At 46.3% G+C, this 25,471-nt stretch overlaps 1 protein-coding gene across 2 annotated transcripts in view; it reads left to right on the top strand.

The window, feature by feature from the left end:
- The window catches only part of LOC133342394 (cysteine-rich motor neuron 1 protein-like), a 71,330-nt gene extending 46,853 nt beyond the window's left edge, over nt 1–24,477 (top strand). For both annotated transcript variants that reach the window (XM_061551541.1, XM_061551540.1), the window contains 10 exons: nt 1,112–1,240; nt 2,884–3,040; nt 3,851–3,972; nt 9,812–10,072; nt 13,340–13,558; nt 13,956–14,177; nt 16,087–16,278; nt 17,948–18,064; nt 20,120–20,334; nt 22,366–24,477. In XM_061551541.1, the coding sequence (XP_061407525.1) occupies nt 1,112–1,240; nt 2,884–3,040; nt 3,851–3,972; nt 9,812–10,072; nt 13,340–13,558; nt 13,956–14,177; nt 16,087–16,278; nt 17,948–18,064; nt 20,120–20,334; nt 22,366–22,533 (1,802 nt within the window). In that variant the 3' untranslated portion in view covers nt 22,534–24,477. The remainder of the gene's footprint in view (nt 1–1,111; nt 1,241–2,883; nt 3,041–3,850; nt 3,973–9,811; nt 10,073–13,339; nt 13,559–13,955; nt 14,178–16,086; nt 16,279–17,947; nt 18,065–20,119; nt 20,335–22,365) is intronic.
- Nucleotides 24,478–25,471: the final 994 nt, after the last annotated feature.

Genomic DNA, 25,471 nt, shown 5'->3' with positions numbered 1-25,471 from the left:
GCTAAGCAGGTTTGAGCCTGGTTAGTATTCGGATGGGCGACTGCCATACATAAAGCAACGTGTTAAAGACTCCTACAGGTCAATGTTGTCATTCGACGGTCGCGTGGCAAATCCATTTTGTACTGAATATGTTTGACTGGGAAAGTTAGTGGTACAAGATGCCGGGGAAAAACAGCGAATTGAGTGAATACGCAATTTGAACAATCGGATGCATCTGACTATCAAGTTAATGAGCAACGTCACGAAGAAAGCAAAGTGGAATGCCACGATCGCTGATGTATTTGAGAAAGGACATGGCACGTAGAGTGAGAGTACTGTTCGTCTATGATTCAATGGCTATTTTCTAAGCTTCCGCCAACCTGCGCTGACTAGCAAGGGTGAAGTATGGTCAAACAGCCCTCTTAAGATGCGTGGCATGGGGGAGGCCCTCATGCAGCAGTTAACATCTCGCCATGGTGTCTAGATGTTAACTCCCTCGCCTAGTATGTATGAGGTTGTGGGTTCGATCCCGACCCTGATGCCTGTATATTTAGAGTCTGCATATTCTCTCTCCCCGTGGTAGCGTAGTTTTTCCCTCCAAATTTAGAAGCATGCGTCCAGAGTTTTTGGCTGCAATGAATTTCCACACGATAAGCCACTTCGTTGAGCTATCATTTGTGGCCAGGTCGCTTTTGAAAAAAAGAGCTGTATAGCTCAGTGGGCCTTACATTGGTAAAATAAAAATAGTTGATAAAGTTATTAGTTTTAGTTTAGTCTTGACCACTGGTTATATATTTTAGCGATCCTTCTTGTGACTTTTTCTGCCCAATAGCACTTTCTTTGTCTTTACAGTCAAATGTAATTTCTTCTAACTTGCACATCTAAGTCACATTCAGGTTATGCGTTGACATTTCAGTTGCGTACACGACACAAGGCCCAGTGACCAAGTGGACCTCGCCTGGTCAAATGAAACTACATTTAGTCACAATTTAGTTTCAGATCGACAAAAGGGCCGTCCGCATGACGCGCATGCACCGTCACAGCAGGGGAGCGTGTTGACACCTTTGTTGCCCCGCCTCCCCCCTCTGCCTTTGTTTCCATTGCCCCCCCCCCCCCTCTGCCACGTGCTCAGAGCCGACGGTGTTCACGATTCAGCCGCCCGTATGCAAGCCGGTGCCGCACTGCGAGCTCACCGAGGACGACTGCCTCTTTGGCTTCAAGCTGGACAAGGGCGGCTGCCGCACCTGCCTCTGCAAGTCGAGTGAGCGAGCCCCGCACGCCCACCCTGGCCCCCCCCCACCCGCCACGGGGGAGCACAGCTGGGACACGCTTAACGCGGAGAGAGAGAGAGAGACGCAGACGCACAATTCGTACAACACTGAAGGATGTTAATGCTCGGTTGGTTAATACAAAACAAAAATCATCGTATGAGAATATCTCGCTTAAAAGAATGGCGTGGAATAGTTAATCTAGGTAAAGGTGCGGCCCCGATATTGCTTCCTTATTCCACCGCTGGCAGAAAACACAGCTCTAGAGAGTCCCTCTAAAGTCATCTTTACTGCAGCCTTGCACACATTTTGTCCTCAATCGTAAAAAAAATATGTTAATAAATGCGTAGGTTTGATGAAACAAAGTAGTTGTACTTGCGTGCCTGTGCTTAATTTGTGTTTCGATGATTTACCTTCTCAAAACAATCTGGCCACGTCTCGCACCCCCAGAGAGGGCATCTTGCGAGCACCCCAGGTTAAGAACCACTGCTCTAGAGTGTATTTAATCTACGCTTCCACGCCTGCCGGACGTCTTGCAAGAGGTTTCCACACGTTACCCCACCATAACTCTTAAGGATGTTAATGCTCGGTTACCCCACCATACGCGACCTGCCGATGGAGGTCGGGCTGGCGGAGGGAGGTTGGGATTTAAGAAACTTGCCCCATTGTTTTGACTGCCACACCAAGAGAGCTCCAACTGGTGGTGCCTTGGGTTTGCAAGTCCATCACCCATTCTACCACGACGAGCATCCCATAGTTAATCTAATAGGATTAAAGTGCATTTTTTTTCTATTAAATTTTATCCCCTTTCTTCTTCCCTGAAACCTGGGAGAATACCATTAAAGGATTAGGGGTGGAAATATGCACAGACGGTGCATCTGTTTGTATTCCCACAGCCGCGTAATCTGGAGCACATGTACAACGCATGACCTTGTGTGTGTGCGTTTCTGCGGCTGCCAACCAACGCACGTTCCTGGAACAAGCTTCACGAAACGTCCTTTAGATAGCACTCACCCTTGATGCCCACCCACAGTTCTGTAAAAGTACTTTGAACAAATGATTGGAAGCATCCTTATGTCGTGATCCACACACCCCCCACACACTCCCTCAGTCCCTTCCGAGAAATGTAATTAATTGTCATGGTTCAGGGTCCGTTACTCAAGATTCACTTGGTCAGATGTTAGTTTCCATCTCCTTTTGTCTGCTCCCATCAACCTAACCCAGGGGTCGGCAACCAAAATAACAAGAAGAGCCATTTCTTTCCAATTCGGTACAAAATTCAGTATTTCAAGAGCCGCAATGCATCTGAGTACATACTGTACATACGTACATATCGTCAAGAAGCAGCCCGTAAAAAGCCGCATGCGGCTCCGGAGCCGTAGGTTGCCGACCCCTGACCTAACCGAATATGATTTGTGCCATGATTGAATTAAATTGTAAATCCTAATTCATCAATTTCTCTCATGCACAAGTTAACTTGTGGTTCTCGATCAGTGCCACTGATTTTCATAAATTAATTGATGACGCATTAGGTACATGCCTGTCGATGTATCTCCATCCATCTGCTCCTCTGCTTATCCGTGCGTGCGTTCCACCCCCCCCCCCCCCGCCCTGTGCTATTGGTGCTGCCCCACAGAGGCAGAGCACTGCAGGGCGCTCATGACGGGCTGCTCGCTCGAGTGTCCTCACGGCCACGTGCTCAACGCACGCGGCTGCGAGCTCTGCGAGTGCCGTCCCCGGCCAAAGAAGTGCCGCCCGGTGGCCTGCTACAAGACCTGCCCACACGGCTACATGTGGGCATACTCGCAACACACAGTCACGCTGTGTGCAGACAATCCACTGCTGCATGAATGTCCCTCCATGCCGTTCGGTCACGGGGATCATTTTACTGATGCTATGTTTTTTTTTTTACCCACAATGCTCCACATCAACGGTTAATGAGTGTGTATACGATATTTGCTTGTTGCGTTGAAGAGTGCCCCTTTGTTTTTATGGAGTATTCTTGCCAATAACATTTGGTAATCCAGCAGCATTTGTTTACCAGGCCTGACTCTGCTAGAGTTTGCTTGCTTAAACGAATGTTCTTGGACAATAATGGTCTGGAAAGCCAATAGGCAGAATGGACTAAAACATACCCTGCTTATATATGTTTCACCACACTGGTGACTGTCGGTTGGTGAAGATGGATGCACAGGATCTGTTCAAATATTGCTCGCCGCTGATGTTAGCTGTGGCCAGGAATTGATCCCGTGTGACCAAGTTTATAGGGTAGTGCTCTATTAACCATGTCACCGAGTCATAATAGATGGGAACACGTATCGAGCTCATGGAAATTCCATCCGACGAGCTGTACTAAACACGGTGTAAGAATGTAACATTTCCTACAAAGTGAATCATATTTGTTTCTGTTAGAGAATGTAGCTGCTTATTCTGGCAAGCTTTGTCTGTGGACAGACCAGCCGCTGAAACTTGGAACCCCGTGACAGGTTGCAGTTTGCGATAAATCTTGACGTCTGTATGTTTTTCCATTTTGGAAAGGTCTCCCCTTTTTTTTAGGAACGTTCCACGGAGCTGTTTTTTTGTCCTTTCCGTGCATTTTCCAGGAAGAACAAGCATGGCTGCGAGGTGTGCCGATGCGCCAAATGCCCGGACTTCTCCTGTGACAAAGAGTGTCCCTTCGGCTACGCGGAGAACAGCAAGGGCTGTCACCTCTGCAGGTGCAAAGGTGACTGCAGTGCCTCCTTCAGAGCATTCTCATTTGCGGTCACTGCCCATGCATATGTTGTCACACAGTGCCTGCACACGTCCAAGGAATTTTCGCCAAGCCCGAATTTCTACAAAGCCTGTGTAGAAATCTTGACTTAAAGCTTTCGTGACTGCAGGAATTCATATTCTTTTGGTCTTTCGGTAAAGTCACGTAGGTAGAAATAAAATAAATCACGACGTTTCGGGCGCAACACAAGCGTTCATCATCAGGTGGGAAAGCTTGTGTTGCGATCGAAACATCGTAGTTTTTTGTTGTTTTCTTGAACCTATCTACGTGACTTTACGTAGATAGGTTCCAAGGACGACTTCGTTACGTTGTTTGTTACAGACCACCGTCTTGTACTCTCATGCACTGCGCCTCTTTGAAAGAGTTTTTTTTTTTTAAACCAAATTCGAAAAAAAATTGCTCATCTTGTTATTGTGATTGCTGACCCCCATCTTAGACCATTGGTTCCCAACCTTTCTAGACCACCGTCAGTCAACCCTTTGGCCGCTTAAGTTTGGAATCTTGTGACCGATAGGTTGCGTTTTTTGATAAATCTTTGACGTTCATATGTTTTTCTTTTTTTCCATTCTGGCAAGGGCTTTGTGGGAAAAAAAATCGTATCTGCAACAGTTCCACAGAGCGCCTCACACCACGGCGGCCTTGTGCACAATCCGTAGTACGCAGACCGCAGGTTGGGTTACCCCGCTACTTTAGACCATTCACGTTGTAGCCTAATTCATTTTAATTAAGAAATATTTTTTTTAATGTAAATTCCTGTGTGATTCTGGGAATCAAATATAAATCATATATATATTTTTTCTTATTAAGGCAGTACCCAATTCATTGTTGAGCATAATTTAAGACCGAGGATGTATTCATGTAATATTAATGTTCCTTTCCTTGCATTCGACAAGTAATAAAAGTAAATTGTGCAGGCACACGTTTTTATTTTCACACCCACCCCGCCACTCCCCCCCCCCCCACCCATTTCAAATATGTGAAAAGCACCTTCACTTTTTTAATCATTATTACAATATTCATTGGTTCAAAACAAACTTGGGCTTGCACAATGAACAAAAGCTAGCGAAACTCAGTATCACACCAACATGCATGCAAAAGCATATGGAACATTACGATAAGCCGGCAAAGCCAGCAAATGTAGCGAGCATCATATTTTGTTCAGGTCCACAACACACATGGAGGCGCACAGACACTAATTCTAACGCACGTGCGTTAGTCATGCCGGTAGAGATATATATTTTCAATTGAAATAAAAAAACGTATTAAACAATTAAATATCTATTTATCAATCTCACATACAACAACTAAATACAGGTACAGATCTGTACAATTGTGCGGCAAAGTTTTGTTGTGGTTGGTCGAGGAATTTTACGTTGTAGCTGTCAAGAAAACGTTTGCATTGTCCTTGGACGGTCGTTCGGACCATCTAATGGCTGGATAGAAACGCTTGGCATGTCGGCTGAGTAACAACCGAAACTGCATGTAATTTAGACTATGCCGTGTACACCGCTACCTTGGCAACACAAATCTTCAATCTTAGACACCTTACTGTTTATCCTATATAACCTACAGGGAAAGTAAATAAAGTGAATTCTAATGTTCCTGGAGGACGGAAAGCAATAGTTTAGTGGCATGTTAGCAAGCTGTCTTGTAAACATTAGTGCCCAGCTGTGTGAGTTATTGCATGCCCACAAGCGTGGCTGTTTGAATGGTGGACTAATTAACGAGTGCCCGTATATTAATGGCTTTGAATACGACGGAACGTTATTCTAAACACAGCTGTAAACTTGTGGGCATATGTTGGCACCCCGAGACACCAGTTCGTTAGCTGGCTTTTCGACGTATGTATTTAACTGAGGAAGCAGCTGCATGGTACAATATGCGAGACCGCTAGTGTTTAATTCTTCCTCTATAAACACAAAAACATCTGCGATTAAGGCCTTTTGCTCTGGTTAAGAGGCAGCACCTGACGTGACTGGGAATGGCAGCTGGCTGTGGGGGCACACACCTGCAATCCAGTGCTGAGTAGGCAAGGCTTGCTTGGCGAATCACACACATTTGCCAAGCTCCCAAACTCTCAATCCTACCATGTGGCCGTGCGACATTAGTACAGCAAGTGGATTGGATCCATTTGTGTAGAGAATGGGAAGTGATCTCCTCATATGCATGGAGTACTCAGATTTTCTACCACATGCCAAGCAATCACATATGGACTTGGTCAAACATTCCATTGTAGGACCCTCCTGTAAATGAGCTTTAAGCAGTGGTAAGGCTTTCCTAGATAAACAAAGGGCATCATGATTATGTGTCAAGAGGAGATAGTTCAAACCTATAAATACATATTTATTCCAGCCATAGTGGTGCGACTGTGTAGTTTCACTATGGAGATTTACAAAATGTAGAATTGCATTCCTTAGTTTGGCTATAATCCCATTGAACATTTTTCTATTTGCGCGAATTGTCAATTATGCTGTTAGCACAAGCCATCTCTGGGTTAGTGTTATCAGCCCATTACTGTAGGACTGACATCGTTCATGTTCTCCAACATTAATACATGTGAACGGTGGTTAAAGAGAAAAAAATAGCTCTTGGTCTTCTTCATGCGCTTAACAGACACCAATTATATTTATATTGATAACCGTTTTCAAGAGGCCAACATTGATATTAAATATTTCTTTAAAAAATAAGCTGAGCAATATTCCTGGACTGCAAACCTCTCAATGCATTTCAGAAAATTTGGTAAAAACACCACCACCTTTCGATTTGAAGCTTTCGTGACTGCAGGGATTCATCTTCTTGGTTCTTTCGGTAAAGTCACGTCTGTCTCCCCGACAGACCTGGTCTTCACCTGAGGACGGCTGCTTGCGTTGTGGCCGAAACGTCGTGAGAATTTTTTTATGTTTTATTTGTATTATTTTATTACTTCCCTTCTACGTGACTTTACCAAAAGAACCAAGAAGATGAACACCACCACCGTTCGCTGTTGCAAGCTGCCCGTGCCACCCCACCGTTATCTGTTAACATTTTGCGCTTTACATTTCCAACTCATTATTTCCTTTTCTGGGAAAGCCTTTTGGTCAGGAGAGCCATAAAGAACAACGGCTACATTTCTCAACCGTCTGGCCACAATTCAAGAAGGGGAAAAAAGAGAAGCGAGGGCTTCACGCCACTACATGTGGGTTCAATAAAACGACCAAAACAATGTCACTCGCTTTGTGCCACAATAAAACACTACCTTTTTTTGCTTGACAACATTACGGTGCAGCCGTGCAGAGCGAGAGAGAGAGAGAGCCCTTAACCGTTATCGTGACTTATAGTAAATGTGTAACTTAAAATTTTATTGTCCATATGCAGGTGTTGAGTTGGGGCATTTTTTTTTGGTGTGGTTGTAATAATTTAAGTGGCCGAAACTTATTCAACTGCAACAAAGACAGAGATCCCCCGTATAGCCTTAACAGACTTTTGGGGCAAGTGCTGTTAGCAAGTACCTATGAATGCTGGGACGGCACGCAACTGGGGTGTGTGGCCAACACCACGCACGGCTACCATCGTCTCCCCAGTGGTAATGTTTACACACCACACCAGGTACTCATTTGAGGCTAAGTCGACCTAGGGGGGGGCAGGGCCGGTTCAGATAATCGTCACTGGTGTTGGCCATGAGCGGGATTCGAACTTGGGTCGCCGGGTTTGTAGCGCAGCGCGCTAACCGCTACATTACACACATACTGACATGCAATTACTACTTTAAATGTTTTCAGCCCACGATTGCTATGATTTTTTTGTGTTTTGGAATGTACTACCATGCTCATCTCTGCCCTTGGATTTCGACCTTCAGATGTTATCACAGGCAATTGTGGGATAATTAAAATGCATTTACGGTTGAAAATGCATTTCAACCGTGAGAAATGGAAATACAGCAATGTATTTTTAAAACTATCTGTGCGAAGCTATGTGTGTTTCTTTTTTCCCCAGGGTACTCCAGGTTCTTCTCACATGCCAAATACTTGCAAGGCCATGAGACATAACCATAGCTTGGGAGATCGTCATCCAACAGTGGATAGATTGTGACTGATGATGATGCCAAATACTCAGTCATGGAATTGGCCAGCATCGGAACCTTTAAAAATAAAAGAGTTACGTCCCGGGCAGCTTTTTTTACGTTGGCACAATGGGCATTATGAATATTCTGATTGTAAAGCAGAATTAAAACTTACAATTGCGAACTTGTAAAATATGAAACTATTGAAATAAAGATAAATAAAGAAAAACATAAATTTCCATATTATTCACCTTATTGACTCAATGCTTCGTCTTGCAATATAACTTAAACTTTTTTTTAGTGCCATAGATTACATATTCTGAAGAGATACATTCTCATATATCGTGGATAATATTTGCCCATATTTGGAGGTGGCCGCCACCAATGATTGAACTGCTTTCTCAAGCGTGGCGAGTTAACGGTGCCACCAGGCCGATCACCATCGACTCCATTCCACAAACAAAGTAAAACATTCTTATCCAATGTCAGCTTACTGCAATTTTATCGTTAAATAATTTGGTGCATTATAGGGGACACACAGCATTTTCAGTGCTTGCAAAATGTGTTCCCATTCAAGCGACTTAATAAGTCGTTCTGTAAGATAATCTTCTGGGGTCATGATCTTGCACATGGTGGTTCAAACTACTTGCTGAAAATTTTAAAATAACTTTTACATGGATAACACTTGGATTGGATTACAATTTGCGAGGGAGAAAAAAAAATCTAAAACACTTCTGAAAAGGAGCGATGACAGGAACGGATGCAATTGACAAGTTAACACATCTATTTCATCGTTCTGTTGTGACTTCCCCACATTAGTCATCGTCTTCTCGCTTCTTCGCAAAATGGATCAGCACACAGATCATTAATTTGTGGTTGATGGCTAAGACTAATATGTGACTGCTCAGAGTGGGAAGGTAGCCCTCCACTGCAGAGGTCATGCCCTGGCTAGTCTAGGTCTGGGCATGGTTAACATTTTGACCTGTGAGCATCCATCAATTGTAAAGCACCAATGGATCCATTCAAACTCCATCTGACAGGACAAATGTGAAAAATCCACACTTAGAGGACCTCCCATGATGCAACACTGACCTGGCAGTGTGTGCATGTATAACATGGGGCTCTTCTTTCCAGCATCAAAATATAAGAGGTTTTACCCTTTCTGGAATTAAAACAGGAGGTGTTAAGATGTTAAAACACCAAACAGAAACATTTTGCAAGGAATCATGTCTGCATTAACCACATATACTTGTGGTGAACATGCAAAAAAAAATCCTGTAGTAGTATATGCATCTTCTCGTTTCTTTCGGTAAAGTCACGTAGAAGGGAAGTAATAAAATAATAAAAATAAAACATAATAAAATAATATAATATATATTATATATTATTTTATTTTATTATGTTTTATTATGTTTTATTTTTTATTATTTTATTACTTCCCTTCTACGTGACTTTACCGAAAGAACCAAGAAGATGGATCCCTGCAGTCACGAAAGCTTTAAATCGAAGTATATGCATTGTCTTTGAAACTGAATGGTCCCAGTGGCGATGTAAAAACATGTAAAAACATCGCCACTGGGGAGACAAAGGTGGTCGGGCGTGGTGCTGGCCATCCACCCCCTCGCGTGCCGTTCTGGTTATAGGTGCTCGTGAACAGCACTTGCCCCTCCAGTCCGTTAAGGCTACACGGGGGGTCTTTGTCTTTGTTTGCACACTATCAACGTTTTTTTTTCGTTGTTCATGATCTGCCAGAGGCCGCCAAGTCTGGAGCGGTCGCCACCACGGCGCCACCGTCGCCACAGTCGCCGCCGGTGGTGGCGGCGGCGCCCGCGGGAGGATGGTGCCTGTCCATGGACGGGCGCCGCTACGCGGACCGGGAGAGCTGGCACGACGGCTGCCGCGAGTGTTACTGCCACGGCGGGCGCGAGATGTGCGCCCTCATCGCCTGCCCCGTGCCACGCTGCGCGGTCCTGGAGCTGCGCCCGGGCCAGTGCTGCCCCGGCTGCGGGGAAGGTACAGCGGAGAGTCGCACGTTTGTCTGGTCGCCTCGGAGCACGTCAACAGCTCCAGGTGGCCCCTTGCTACTCCCTTTTTAGGCGCGTTGTAAAGGCTGACCTGACAGAGGTAACGTGAGAACGTGAACAAGGACCGAGATTAAATGTGTTTGTTCACTGCGGTATATTTAAGAAAAAAACGTTGTCAGTGTGGGTTTGAGAAGAAGAGGGATCGAGCATAGATTCAGATATCGCTCGACACTGGTCTCGACCATTATCAGGATATTTATTTCAGCTGGAGGAGGAATCCGATGAGCTGTGAAACTCTTTTTCACAGACGTCCAGTCGTGGCGCGTCAGCAAGTTACAAAAAAGCTGTGGCTGGAAATTGAATGGGGTTGACAGCACACTGCAAAACAATAAACAGAAAATAAGCCCATTGACGTTTGCAAAAGGCCAATCGGCCAATGAACTAAAACACTTTTTTCATTCTCAGCTGCCGGTCACACAGAAAAGTCCAAAAAGTGTCCCAAGTTAATGTCGAATGACTCGACAATAATACAAGCACAACATAGTAAATTAAAACAGCCCGGCCCATGGCCTTGTGGAAAGACGAACAAAAGTGTGTACATATGTTGCGGTTTAGTTACGCACGCCCGCAACACTCCGCAAGAGTGCTTAATTAGCTTTTTCGGTGTCAAACAACGATGTTACCATGGGCGGCTTGCCCTTCGCGTGTGCCACCCTCATTGTCTTTCCATCACATCACCGTCCGCTTGCGATCGCTTGCCAAGCCCCACGTCGCCCCACACCCAAAACAGGTCGCTCCCCCACTCAATCCGCCGCCTTCGCCCGCCCCATTATTCCTCATCACACAAACCTCTTCCCCCTATTCATATCAAGTAAACAACCGAATTAACCGGGGCATGCTCTCAAATGCACATCCAAAGTTAAGTTGGCAGTGCGGATTTTAAACAACAACAAAAAAACGCGGCCGTAAATATAGAAGGTCTTGGGTAGTGGCCACCCCTTGTGCACGCCTCGCAACACACAGTGTGCAAATTTGGCAGCCACCTCTCCTGAGGGACGGCCCTCTATTACGAAGGAGTGATTCAAGAGACAAGGCGACTTAATTTGTTCAGCACATTTTCAATTCGTGATGCGTGGTTCAGACGCGCATTACACTTTCTGTCTCTACGAAAGGCATGGCGATGTCCTTTTCAGGGGCGGTGTTCGAAACTCTAAATTCCTTGACCCGCAGCACAACTTTGATCTGGCCTAGACAAAGCAATGGGCAAACGCTCAATATAACGGAATGCCCTTGTCGCATATTTGCCTGCGTTCTGGGAAAAAAAAAAAAGATTTCGCCTTCAAAGTTCCAGGATTGCTCTTAAGTTTTCTAAACGTTTGCCCAAAGTCATGCAGCACCGAAAATTTATTTTGAAAAATATTATTAATGTTCAGGATAAACCAACGTCTGTCGTTCTCTTTCTGTGTTACTTCCTGTAATCTGCTTTCAGAAGCAATGTGGTTGCTTGTTTGTTAGCACAGAGGACTTACAATAACCATCCCTCTCTTTTCAATCTGCCACAAGCCTATGAAAACATTTTTTTTAAAGGACAGCGGTTCTTGCTCGCGAGTGACTGTCCCTGAACAGAGCGTCCGTTATTCATTTGGAATGTTTTGGGTGTGCTCTCTTGGCCTGGGATGTTGTGCTTTTTTTGCCGCATTCTGCAGGGTCCTGTCACTTTCTTGGCATGCAAACAACAGGGTCCTTTATGCGCCTTTCGCTGCCTTGGGTAAGGCTTCTAATCTGAAAGTCTTCCCAGTGCTGAAAAAATGTGAGCGTTAGCCTCGGAGAGCTGAAAAATGAATTGGGGGTCACTGTTTGGCTGCTCCCCCCCCCCCCCCACCGTTTTTTTATGCCCTGTGATTGGCATGACAAAAAAATAATCTTGACACAAACTTTATTGGGGCCACACTCATTTCGCCGTCGTCATCGGCAGCCACGATCAAATCCACCGAGATATGAAGTCTTCCCCCCGAACCCATCGCAATCAATCAAAATCCCGCACAGACCCAATTATGATGGTGAGAATTTTCGGCCATTTGTCAATCCAATGCCCGAATGAATGCCCTCCCCACGCTGTGTCAGTGAATGGGGTTGATTGACCGTACTTTACCACGTTGGTTTGTGCAGGTGACTGAAGATGAAGGGTCAGGTCTGGTTTCAGACATCACTCACCGATGATGTTTAGCTATGACCGGGAATTAGGCTCACCCAGCTACTTGGGTTCATAACTCAGTGCGCTAACCACTGTGGCACCGCTCCACTATATTCATTTGTTCATTTTTATTGTTGCGTACAATTGCTGTACTTTGTCGCACGGTGTTTGTAAACGAAAATGTTACCCTGTTGCTTAAGAATGTTTCTGGGAATTTTGAATGGTTGGAATGAAGAGCATTTCTCAATTTTTCATTTTTAATGACACACGACACTGAGCGAAGCCATTTTTACTTCAAAGAAAACCATATTGATGAATAACCACATTAAGCTGTCTAAGATTGCTTTCACGGTTTTCCACAATTTTTCACAATCGTTTTACTGCGTTCAATTATAATCTACGAACGTCCTACAGCAGTCATCGTAATGCTAATTATATCCTGGCCTGGAAGAACTCAGTAATTTCATTAAAGATTAATGTTGTCTGTGTTGTTGAATCAAACTAAAGTCAAACACCTGACACAGCTTACTGTGTGGCTCAATGTAAATTGGGGTTTTATTTTTTTAAATGTTCACATGGCATACAGAGCCATGATCGAGTGCTATTTAGTTTGAGGATGTGTATTTTGGCCAAACATGTAGATTTATAAATAAGCAGTACTTGTATGAATGCAAGCACACGAGTGGTGGTGAATTGGTCCATGCACTGTGCTTTCAAACCTAGAAATTACATGGAGAGGTCTATATGTGGATTTCCAAAGACAAATATCCCCCGTAGCCCACACTGACTGTCCTGTTAGCGAGCACCTGTGATAGGCAGCACTGTGCCCACGCCCGGCCACCTTTGTCTCACCAGTACAGATACTCATTTAAGGCTGAGTCGACCTAGGAGAGGCCTAGGACCAGATCGGATAAAACGTCAGCGGTGTTGGTAGTCGTGAACGGGAATCAAAGTCTGGTCGGCACCGCTCCCTAACTACCGCTGCCCGTACACACACACACACGCGCGCGCGCTTACAAACGAACACACGAGTAATCTCTCTCGTTTGCGTGTGCGGCACAGGCGAGGCGCCGGGCGAGCGCGTGGAGGCGCGCGCGCCGCATGCCGTGTGCCAGGCGTCTGGGGGGGAGTACTACGTGGAGGGCGAGAGCTGGAGCGCCGACTCGTGCACGCGCTGCGCGTGCCACGCGGGCCGCGTGCTCTGCGACACTGCGGTGTGCCCTCCGCTGCTCTGTGCCGAGCCACTCCGCAACAAAGGCTCCTGCTGCCCCTCCTGCCCAGGTACGCCTGCTGTATATTTGGAGTTTGCGTGTCTCTCTCTCTTTCTCTCTGCGGTCGCGTGGATATTTCTCGGGGTCCTCCAGTTTTCCCCTCCGCATTAAGAAACGTGCATTTAGAGCAGTGTTCTTTATTCCAAGGTCCACGGTCCACTGGCAGCCCCTGGTGACCTTTAGTGCGGCCTCTGACTTGTGGCCCCCGACAATACACAACGAGTGAAAACATCTCCCATCGTGCTGTCAATCCCCCAATGGTTTCAAATGTGTGGCGGCCCTCACACTGATGTCACCTTCCTTACCGGCGAAAGTGGCGCCCCACCCCCCCCTCTTTAAACGAGGCAAACTCCGGGGACCATAACCCATCCCTCACTTTTTAACCTGCTTTTTTTTTATCATAACAGATGTGGCGGAGAGCCCCCAACAACCAGGGAACGGCAGCGAGAGCGTGTACTGCGTGTCGAAGGAGGGCGATGTGTTCCTGGCGGGCGAGGCCTGGAAGCCCGACTTGTGCACGAGCTGTGTGTGCCAGGAGGGCTTCGTCCAGTGCTACACCGAGTCGTGCCCGCCCGTCGCATGCAAGCGCCCGGTGCTACGCAAGGGGCAGTGCTGCCCCTACTGCCTGGGTAAATATAGCGACGCCGGGGAGAATGCGCGTGCCGTCGCTATGCCAAACCCCTGCCAAGAAGACCTCCGGCTGGATCTTTTTCTCTCGTACCCTGTACGCATGTGTATTAAGTAACGTATTTTCATATATATTGTCCAAAATAATTTGAATCGCTTTCTCAATACATTACTGGATGAATGCCTCCCCATGTCGTGTCGGTAATAGGGGTTGTATGACCACATTTCACCACGCTGGTCAGTGCAGGTTGGATATCACTCCCTACTGATGGCCGGGAATATAAACTCAGATCGTCGAGTTTGTAACGCAGAACGTTAACCACTATGCCACTGCTCCCCTTATTGCTTACACCAATAGAAAGATCATCCCTATAGCCTTACAGACTTTTGGGACAAATACTATTAGCAAGCTGGTACGGCCCCACGGCTGGCTACTGCCGTTGTCTCCTCAGTGGCAATGTTTACACACCACGCCAGGTACTCATTTACAGCTCAGTCGACCTAAAGGAGGCCCAGCACCGGTTCAGGTTATCGTCACTGGTGTTCATGACCGTGAGCGGGAACTGAACTCGAGGGACCAAGTTCGTACCGCAGCGCGCTAACTGCTACGCCCCCGCTCCCCTTACACACACAAGACAAAGATCCCCCATATAGCCTCAACAAAGCACCTATGAACGCCACCACGGCACACGAGGGGGTGGGTGGCAGCACCGCGCCTGGCCATCTTTGTCTCCCTCGTGGTGATGTTAACATACCGCACAAGGTACTCATTTGAGGCTGCGTCACCCTCGGGGAGGCCCAGGACTGGTTCAGATAATTGTCACCGATATCAACCGTGAGCGGCAATCGAACTCGGGTCGTCGTCGGGTTTGTAGTGCGGCGCGCTAACCGCTACGCTCCTACTCTCGTTTCCCTTTCACACGCCCGCACACATGCACACGCACACACACATGCACACATGCACACATGCACACATGCACACGCCCGCACACATGCACACGCACACACACATGCACACGCACACACACATGCACACGCACACACACTTGCACACGCACGCACACATGCACACGCACGCACACATGCACACGCACGCACACATGCACACGCACGCACACATGCACACGCACGCACACATGCACACGCACGCACACATGCACACGCACGCACACATGCACACACACATGCACACGCACACTCACATGCACACGCACACACACTTACACACGCACGCACACATGCACACGCACGCACACATGCACACGCACACACACTTACACACGCACACACACATGCACACGCACACACACATGCACACGCACGCACACATGCACACGCACGCACACATGCACACGCACACACACATGCACAAGCACACACACTTACACACGCACACACACATGCACACGCACACACACATGCACACGTACACTCACATGCACACGCACGCACACATGCACACGCACACTCACATGCACACGCACACACACTTACACACGCACGCACACATGCACACGCACGCTCACATGCACACGCACACACACTTACACACGCACGCACACATGCACACGCACGCACACATGCACACTCACATGCACACGCACACACACTTACACACGCACACATGCACACTGCACGCACACATGCACACGCACACACACATGCACACGCACGCACACATGCACACGCCCGCACACATGCACACGCACACACACTTACACACGCCCGCACACATGCACATGCACACACACATGCACACGCACGCACACATGCACACGCACGCACACACACACTCGCACGCACACATGCACACGCACGCACACACACTCGCACGCACACATGCACACGCACGCACACATGCACACGCCCACACACATGCACACGCACACACACATGCACACGCATGCACAGAGGTGGTCGTGCCGCTGAAGGTTTGCTTCTTTGTGGATGAAATATACGGCGAGGGCGAGCGCTGGAGCCTGGACCCGTGCACCCACTGCCACTGTCGTAACGGCGAGGCCGTGTGCACGGTGGAGGACTGCCTGGTCCCCGCCTGCAGCCAGCCACTCCTGCACGAGGGCTCCTGCTGCCCGGTTTGCCCAGGTACCGCCAGCGCAGAACAACCCACCGGGATTCAATGCACTGCTATCCCCCGGATCACACAGTTGTGGTCTCACGCGCGATTTCTCGTGAATGGACGCATGTACGTTGGACTTCTTTCGCACCGAATGTAGCCAACCGTACTAATCGGAGGTGCGGGGAAGGACAACAAACTAAACGCAAAAAGCAATTGTAAAGAAATGAGGGGTGTAACATCGTATTGTCGATTTGGTTTGGAGTTGTTGGATCAACGTGTTTTTTAAATCTCAATCTGTTCGGTGAATCGGACCAATCCATCCATGTGGACATATTGAATGTTATCCACTTTGCAGGTTTTCCTTGCCAAATCATTGATCGGATATCACTAATTTCAGAATCACATTTCAAAAACAATCCAAGCCACACTATTTAATCCAATTGGACTCAACCTATGCACCCACACCACACTCTTGTACGAATCCGTTCCTCCTAACATGCATGGGAGGCTTTGCAGGGGGGCGAGGGGGGGGGGGGAGAACCTTCGGCACTGAGCATCCTGCCATCTCCCCACCCTGCCCCCTGCCAAGCCATAACGAACACAAGGCAGAAACAAAATCCCAGCATACTCTCTGGTTGACCGGAGTCATGTTGTTAAAAACTGTTGTCCGCAAACCCATTGGGTTCAACAAGAGTGAGGGGGGGGGGGGCATTGAAGGAAGCGTACAGTATGGGGTGATTGGCCCAAAGCGCGAGGCTGGCTTGGGGCCCGGTATGCCCTTAGTCTGGGCCGAGTGCTCATCTCCGTGTCTTTGCGCGCAGCCTTTTCAAATGAGCAGCCTGGAACGGTTCTTTGGGTTCGCTTCTAGGTGCCAGCTCGCCTGGCAGGTATGGGGCTGGGGGAGGGGATAGTGTGATGTGGGACATGGACGGAACGGCTCCCTGCATTTGGCCGTGGTGGCTCGCCGGGTGTAGTTCAGCTTCTCGATCAGCTGCGGCCACTCAGTCCTGGCATAAACTCTTCCCAGGTTTTCAGTGCACGGCAAGGGCTTTGGAGGAGCAGCATCCATCGATGACGACGACGATGATAGAGAACACTGAACCTAAGCGCGATGTATGAAATCTATTTGAAATGTTCTCAGTTCCTGTAGGTAAAGCATTTAAATCCAGGGATCGAACTTACAAATGTAAACCTGGCGAGGTCACATTTTATGTCGCTGGCATCGCCACTTGCGTGTTACATTTGTTTCTCGTAAATGCGTACGTGCTTGTATCGGTTTTGTGAATGTCTCCACAAGGTCGAATGTCTCCACGGCACTTTCCCCAACGGGCTGTTAAAGGTTATGCAAGGGGGTGGAGGGAGATCTTTGTCGATGCACTTGTATATGCATGTGCACGCGTGTGGGGAGCAGTAGTGCAGTGGTAGCACGCTGCGCTATGAACCCGGTGACCTGAGTTCGATTCCCGCTCATGATTATCCCGACCGATGCTGGGCTTCCCCCAGGCCAAATTCAGCCTCAACTGAGTACCTGGTGCAATGCGCAAACCTCGTCGCTTGGGAGGCAAAGGCGGACAGGCGTGGTGCTGGCCACCCATCCCCTCGTATGCCGTTACTGCCCTTCATACGCGGTCGCTAACGCCACTCACCCCAAACCTCTGTTTTGGCTACAAGAGGCATCTTTGTCTTTGTCTTCAGACGACGAGCTGTCGGGCGAGCCGACCAATGTTCCAGTGGAAAAATACGAAGACGACGGCAGGGTCAGAATGATGCCTCCTGCCCAGCTCACCACCGTGCCTCCTCTGCGCGCACGAGGTGAGCACCCCCCCCCCCCCCACCCCAAAGCGAAACATTTTTCGCCCCAACCGACCACTCTCGCTGAACAGCTGCGCTCGTCAAACAGCGAGGGCCCGTGACGCGCGAGGACTATGCGACGACGACGAGGCGCCTATGTTTAGCCACTCGCGCTGGACAGACACCCTCTCTCGTAGCGGCACCACGCCACAAGCCCCCCCCCCCCCGCCCCCCCATGCTCCAATACCCGTGGGAAAGCCCCACGCGCGGCGCCGCTGACACTATTTATTTTTCCCTGCTCTGTTCACGCTGCCGAGCCGTGGCGTTCCTCGTATTAAGGCCGGGCGAAAAATGTTGCCTCGTAAGGGCTGGATGATGGCACAAGGCCTCTTTCCTCGTTTTTGGGGCTGTCACGCGGCCCCCCGGCAAACTTTGTTTCTTGGCCACAGCCAACCGACAGTGCATTAAGCCGATTGGCTGGCCACAAATGATAGCTCAATGTGGATGGAAAAACGGGAGGAGCCGGAAAAAAAAATCTAGATGATCACTGGGAGAATATGAAAGCTCACTCCAGGCGTCAGGTTCGTAATCGAACCCACGACCTATACACCAGGCGAGGTAATTCACATCTAGCCACCACAGCACCCACGGTTAAGGGCCTTCTTGTGCCTGTGTGCCGGTCATGAGAGTTTATTGACCAGGTCTCCCACCGAGAATCTTTCACGGCTGGTCAATGCGAGTTAAATGTGTGTAGCATAGACACAGAAGCATCGAAGTAGAGAACAACAAAGGATTTCGCTGCACTGCCCCCTGCTTCCCACCACCGTCCTCCTACCAGCTCTATGAAAACCTATTTGTGCATGCTGGTCTCGCCTTTCAAAGCACCATCCAGGTTTGCATCCCGCTTAGCTTCTGAGCTCTGAAGAGATTGGGTAAATTTTGGGCGATTAATTCATAGGTGGTCGCACGTGGTGTTATAAAACGATCAGCATAGCTCGTCCAAGTGTCCCCATGCTCTCAAAATCAGAATTGGGCATCGCTCATCTTTGCAGTTTTTTTTGTTAGCAGGTCCATATTCATATGGCAGCGGCCAATCGGTACATTATCTCGTGACTGCAAAATGGTGCAGCCTCACGAAGCAGTGCTCGTTTTTATAAACCTTCGAGTGGCGTTGGCTGGCCACAATTTGAATTCAACATCTAACAACCGGTAAGCCTTGCCGCTCTAGAATTGAGCTACACTCCTGGCCAGATGTCGCACTAAAGCCACGTGTGTGGTGAAGTTGTGAGTGCTTGGCACTCACAATCAGGTTCATTAGCATCGTCGTCATCATCATCAGCCATGATACATAAGGTGTCCCCGATGGCATTGCCAACTCTCATGGTCACACTCCATCTCCTTGGTGAATGTACTCTTGGCCACGTTGCTTGGTGCTCCGTCGTTAGTCTCAAATATTGGCCATCGTTACTTTCGGTCACATGTTTTTGCCATAGCCCACAGACTTTTGAGAAGGTAAATTTTAACAGTTTAACACGTAGGCTTTCACGAAAAATGTTATCCATAAGAGGTTTTTGGGTTAGGTATTGGTTTAGATCGTGTAAAATCTACGTACATTTTACACGATCTCACCCAAAAATCTCCAATTTGGTCAACATTATGTCGATAACTTGTGTTAGCAAGTTACAATCAGGTTAAGAGTAAACATTTCAGCCGGGGGTCAACTTAGACCTGTATCCCTTTGATGTCGATACAATTCATACCATTTTGCAAAACGTTAACAATGGTTGTCCCTTTGGAGCGGCTAACCGCCTGCCATTTGACGTTAAGGCCTACACCCAGCTGGGATTGAAAAGTGCTGTAAATCAAGAACAAGTTCTACCTATTAAAAATAACGATGCTATGCCTCTCTGGTGAGCATCAGCACCGACGCTATGTATCAAAGCATCTTTCCAAGCCAATAGACGAGACCTCACGAGAAATAAGCAACCCCTTACCCGCCCGCCAGCCTGCAGAGTCCCTTGGCATCGCACCTCGGGCATGTCTTTAGCCCGGCCTTGGCTCTCCCCCTCGCGGCAGGTGACCTGGATAACAACTCCATCTTGGGGGCGAGCCGCGACGAGTCAGGGCTCGACGGCGGGGTCAACGAGGCGGGCGACCTGTGGCTGTTGCAGCCGATCACGTGGGTGGTGATCGCACTGCTGTCGCTGGGCCTCGCCGTCGTGCTGCTCGTGCTCACCATGTCTCGCCGGCGCCAATGGATCCCCCTGCAGCTCTACAAGACGCCTGTCAAGGTACGTGTGCGTCTTCTGCTCCCCTCCCCCTCCCCCATCCTGTCAGCCCTTTTAAATATGGGAGGGTCGTGGTTTCGATCCCGACCCTGACGCCTGCACATTTGGAGTCTGCATGTTCTCCTCGTGGTCGCGTGGATTTTTTTCCTAGTCCGTTGGTTTTTCCCTCATTTTAGAAACGTGAGTTTGGAGTATTTGGCTGCGATAAATTTCAACAGGATAAGCCACTTCTCGTTGAGCTATCATTTGTGGCCAGGTAACTTCTGAAAAAGAGCTATATATAGCTCAGTGGACCTTACCTAGTAACATTTAAAAGTTTAATAGTTTTAGTTTAAAATGTCCTCCCTGCCCTTTTCTGCATCATTATGATCATCATCATCATCGCTCGTTGACTTTTTTTCTCTATAGGGCACCTTGTCTTTGCACTGTAAATTCACATTCTTTGGTATGGCGTGTCGTAGAGAATAACAACTGGGGTTTTGGAACAGTAACAAAATAGGTTATAGGTCAATGTTCTTAACCCCATGTTCTCTAAATAATGCTGGCGTAATTGCACGTGCAACAGACATCTAAGAGAGAACTTCTTTTTGCAATTATTGTATGTTGTCGAATCTCACATGGCTGCCTCGCTCGCCAATCAAAGGAAGAAAAAAAAGTTAAGCTGAGCGCCCTACCAATGGGCTAGTGCTTGGAGTGGAGAATGCCTCAGTTATCATTTAGATTTTGAAATGATAATGATGATGATAATTCCGAGTACATTCCCATTTTGAGGTTGAGAATACCAGGTTTTAATCAGCTGCGCTTACCGAAAAAACGACTCCCTTATCAAAATAAGAAGGAACATCGTTAATTTGTACTCAGTGTACACGTCCAGCCCTTTTGTCAATCTTTTGCTAGATGACGACCTCCCCACCCAATGTGGGTCGTGTGGGTTATTTCACCATACTTCACCACGCTGGTGCGTGCTGGTGTGGTGAAGCACAGATGTGGAAGCATAATACAGCCCAACAATTGTTGCACTGCTGTCTGCTGCCCATAATGAAGGTCATTACTAAAATACATGCGTAGAATATTTCGTGTAAACCCTTCATATGCGCGGGTACTCCCGTTTCCTCGAACATGCTAAGCTCCGATTAATTAAATAAGCCAAAAATTCCGATGCAGGACCCTCATGAAAATAGAATCCTGAGACTCATCACAAGTTTTCCGGCTAAACATAGGGCACTGTCGTGATTTCGTCAGGCGGGGGTGGCGCACGCCTATAATCCAACGATATGCAGATGAGGGTTGGTGGATTGCACAAATGTTGCGAAACTCTCTTCCTGTGGGCATCGAGGTGCCATACCCCGACTTGCCAGGAGAATGCGGTACAACACAAATGTAGGCTCTACTTGTTTCGGCTGCGCGTAATACAGTGTTTCTCCCTCGCACGCATTGGTTTCCCCCCACGTGCAAACACTCATGAATTGTCCGATAGCACCCTTTTAGAGGTCCGCAGAGCTCAGACAATTGTTGGCACAGACTCATTGCGGGGCTGACTTCCTACTTGTCCGCAATTCCTCCTGGCACCTCGTGAGTCGATCTCTCTCTACGAGAGCGAGCGAATAAGGTGCGCGTTCCAAGTTGAAACAATTGTATTCTTGTCATCTTACTTTGAAGCTGTTGGCAAAATTCATGGGGCTTTTTCGATTTAAAGCTTTCGTGACTGCAGCGATTCATCTTTTTGGTTCTTTCGGTAAAGTCACGTAGAAGGGATAAATAAAATAATAAAACATAATTAAATCATTCTCACGACGTTTCGGCCACAACGCAAGCAGGTTTCTGTCGGGAAGACAGCGTCTGAATTCAGACGCTGTCTACCCGACAGACCTGTTCTTCACCTGAGGACGGCTGCTTGCGTTGTGGCCGAAACGTCGTGAGAATTATTTTATTATGTTTCATTTTTATTATTTTATTATTTCCCTTCTACGTGACTTTACCGAAAGAAACAAGAATATCATGGGGCTTTATTAAAATGCCCGTGTTCTTTTGCAGACGGTGTACCTGCACAACGAGGTGGAGAAGAATGCGAATGGCATCAAAGTTCCGCTGAACAACATGAGCAAGGTTCCGAGGCTGGCCGACCCTGACCCTCGCTGCAGTGGCTATTACAGCATGGTCAACGCCGCCGCCGTCGTCGCGACGAACGCAGCGCACGTCTAAACCGCCAGCCACCAGCGTCCGGGCCCGGCACTCGGCACAGAACTTGCAGCAATGAACTGATGCACTTGCACACGCGCATGGCAAGTTGCTACCCCGCAATGACACGCTGGTAGTCGAAATACTCTTTATTTTCATTTCAGATTCTAGGATTGTGAGTTTTTTAAGTTTGTCGGAATAATCTTTAAGGTTGACCTGCTCATTATTATTTTTACTACGGCACAAAACCGTACAGTTAATATTAACCGTATTCCTTAAAGTGCCTGCTGCTTATAGAAGTACCCTCATGAGAAAGTTACATTGTTAGACCTTAAGCTACGAAATAAATAAAACCCAGCGATAAGCCGAGCAGAATGCGAGGGATGGTCTGTGAATTATAATTCCACGTGTGACTCAAGTTAGTCATTCGTTTTAAGCCCAGTTTCGGGAGATAAACGTATCGGTCACTTAAAAGTCTCGGCGTGCAAACGCTCCGGTCGTTATCAGCCTGACGGGCAATGGACATTTATATTTTACGTGTTGAAAAGCATTCGGGTTAATGCTCCGCATCATTTGTGGGCGTGAAATTGATTTCATTCGGCATCATTTAAGGGCCCTTTGGTGCCATCTTTAATGCACCTTTTTTCTTGCGACAAGTCTTTTATTGTGATTTGCTACGTATCAACGGCACTCCTACATGGAATAAATATGCTCCAGATATTTGGATTGTTTTAGCATTTGTAAAAAAAGTGAGTGTAAAATGTGTATATATAAAATAAGGAAACATACAATTTTTTTCAACACATTGTAATATGGTAATGGTTTTCTATTTAAAAAAAATCAAGTTCATTTGAAATAGCATTTCTTGGCCTCATTTCACTGTGTGTAACAATTGACGTACAAATTGAAGGTATTTACAGAATTTCTTCTCCATTTTTATAACCACACAAATTCACTGTGTAGCAACTCTTTTTTTTACGTGATATTCATAAAAAAAAAACCTTTTTAAAATATAAGAGAGTAAGAATTGAATGTATTGTCTTTTAGTCTGTTGTGGTCAATTAATCTGTTCTGGCATTCCACATTTTTTCTACTAACTACTAGAATACACACGTATGACTTTGTTTCTTGATTGCGCTGTTATTGGATAATGAAACATGAACTCGGAATGCGAACCTCTGAGTCCGCAGAGTCAATTGATGAATTTTGAGATTGCGATGTAGCCAATGTAGGGTGAGAAAAGTGGAGTGGTAAGTTATTTTTAAGTATGAGTTTATTTTTGACAGAGAATCTGATACTGGATGTGGGAAAAGTCTGAAAGGAACTTGCGGTGTTTTGCATGTACAGTATAAACATATTAATAATGCTTTAAAGTTGTTTTGGCACTTTGTTTTTATTAGTTTGCATTTTCTACCTTCAGAAGATGCTAGTTTTTTTTTAAAGTTAATGGCGTAAGCAGTGCTCTTGTAGATATTTTTTTCTGTAATTTTAGCTCGCATAAATTATTTAGTTTTTTGCTTTATTTATTAACATTTTCCGATTTCCTAAATTTGTAGTGTAGGTGCAAATGACATAACACAAGTTCCCATTGAGAAAAAAAAACACATACACACATAAACTCGGCTTGTTTTGTTAGACTTACTTGCAAATATTAATGATTTGTTTTTTTACAATAAGAAATGTTTATACCGGACATTATTTCATCAATTTCGGAGAGTTATTGTTTTTTTCCCCAAGTAATTTTAAGCTGTCTTATTTGGAGTGTTTGTTTTGTAATTTTTATTTTCAATGTATTTCCTTTTACTTCTGTGACATGGAAAGTTGTGAACTGTATTCCTTGGCACTTAGCAGTGCATGGTAGGGGGTTCGTTGTGTTGTTGTTTATTGTTGTTGTTGTTCTTATTAGTTATTTGCTTGTAATTTGCCAGCAGAAGATTAATAAACTACTTACTTTCAAGAAAACATTTACAGATTTAGCGGTTGTGGACATTCAATTATTTACGTTAACTTTTACAGTGTGAACATTTTATGGGGATGTAATAATGTTCGACTATTGGTAAATATGATGCCGTTCTTTGAAAAAAATTATCGTAATAAGGCGCTTACCACTGGTGTAAGTTCTTGTTTGTATTTTTTACATTTTTTTTTAAGTGTGAAGGTTTAAAATAACCAGAAAATTGCCCTACAAAAACAAAACACAAACCTGTGAGATAATGTTTCGCTTCAGGAAATGGCACATTTTTAAGAGAACGATGGCAAGCAGATTGATAGTTGTTAATGAGTTTTCGCGAAAGTGTTTAAGAAACAATTTTTGTTTCTATTTCAACGTCGTTTATAGCACAACAAGGTTTTATGTGCTCTTTTTTATATTAAAACTAACATTTTGGTCCATTCAAATAAACTATGATTTTTCAAAACAAGGCCTGAAAGTACTCCACATTGTCCATAATCAACGTTTTTGGGTTTAGATCGCGTTATTTATAAATGTGTCGTAACCCTCCACAACCCGACACGGCCAATCAGTAAAAAAGTGTCACGTTGACAAAGATATAGTTCACTGCTTTAGCCCACCGGTGTGTTGAAGCCACAACATTTACAATTTGAGTACGACACATTTATAAATAACGCGATCTAAACCCAAAAACGTTGATTATGAATAACATTGGTCGCGAAAGCCTACGTGTTAAACTGACTACTCCACATTGTGTTTACTTCTTAAGACATGCTTTAAATAATCATTTAAAGCACAATTTTGTATATATTTTTTAAAATAATTATCCATATTTATACAAAAAAACAACAGTTGGCATACTTAAAAAACTAAAATATATTTTGCTTAAATTCTCTTGCGTAAGATTTCCAAACCGTAGCTCCGGCTAGCTAATCGCATTACCGCTTTTCAGGAATAATACACTTACGGAAAAGACAAACTTGCAGAACAACACCTGAGGGTTGTTTGCTG

This window comes from Lethenteron reissneri, chromosome 14 (assembly GCF_015708825.2).
Source record: "Lethenteron reissneri isolate LAM-NWPU_2019-01 chromosome 14, ASM1570882v1, whole genome shotgun sequence".
Lineage (NCBI taxonomy): Eukaryota > Metazoa > Chordata > Hyperoartia > Petromyzontiformes > Petromyzontidae > Lethenteron > Lethenteron reissneri.
This window is presented reverse-complemented; position numbering and strand designations above follow the sequence as displayed.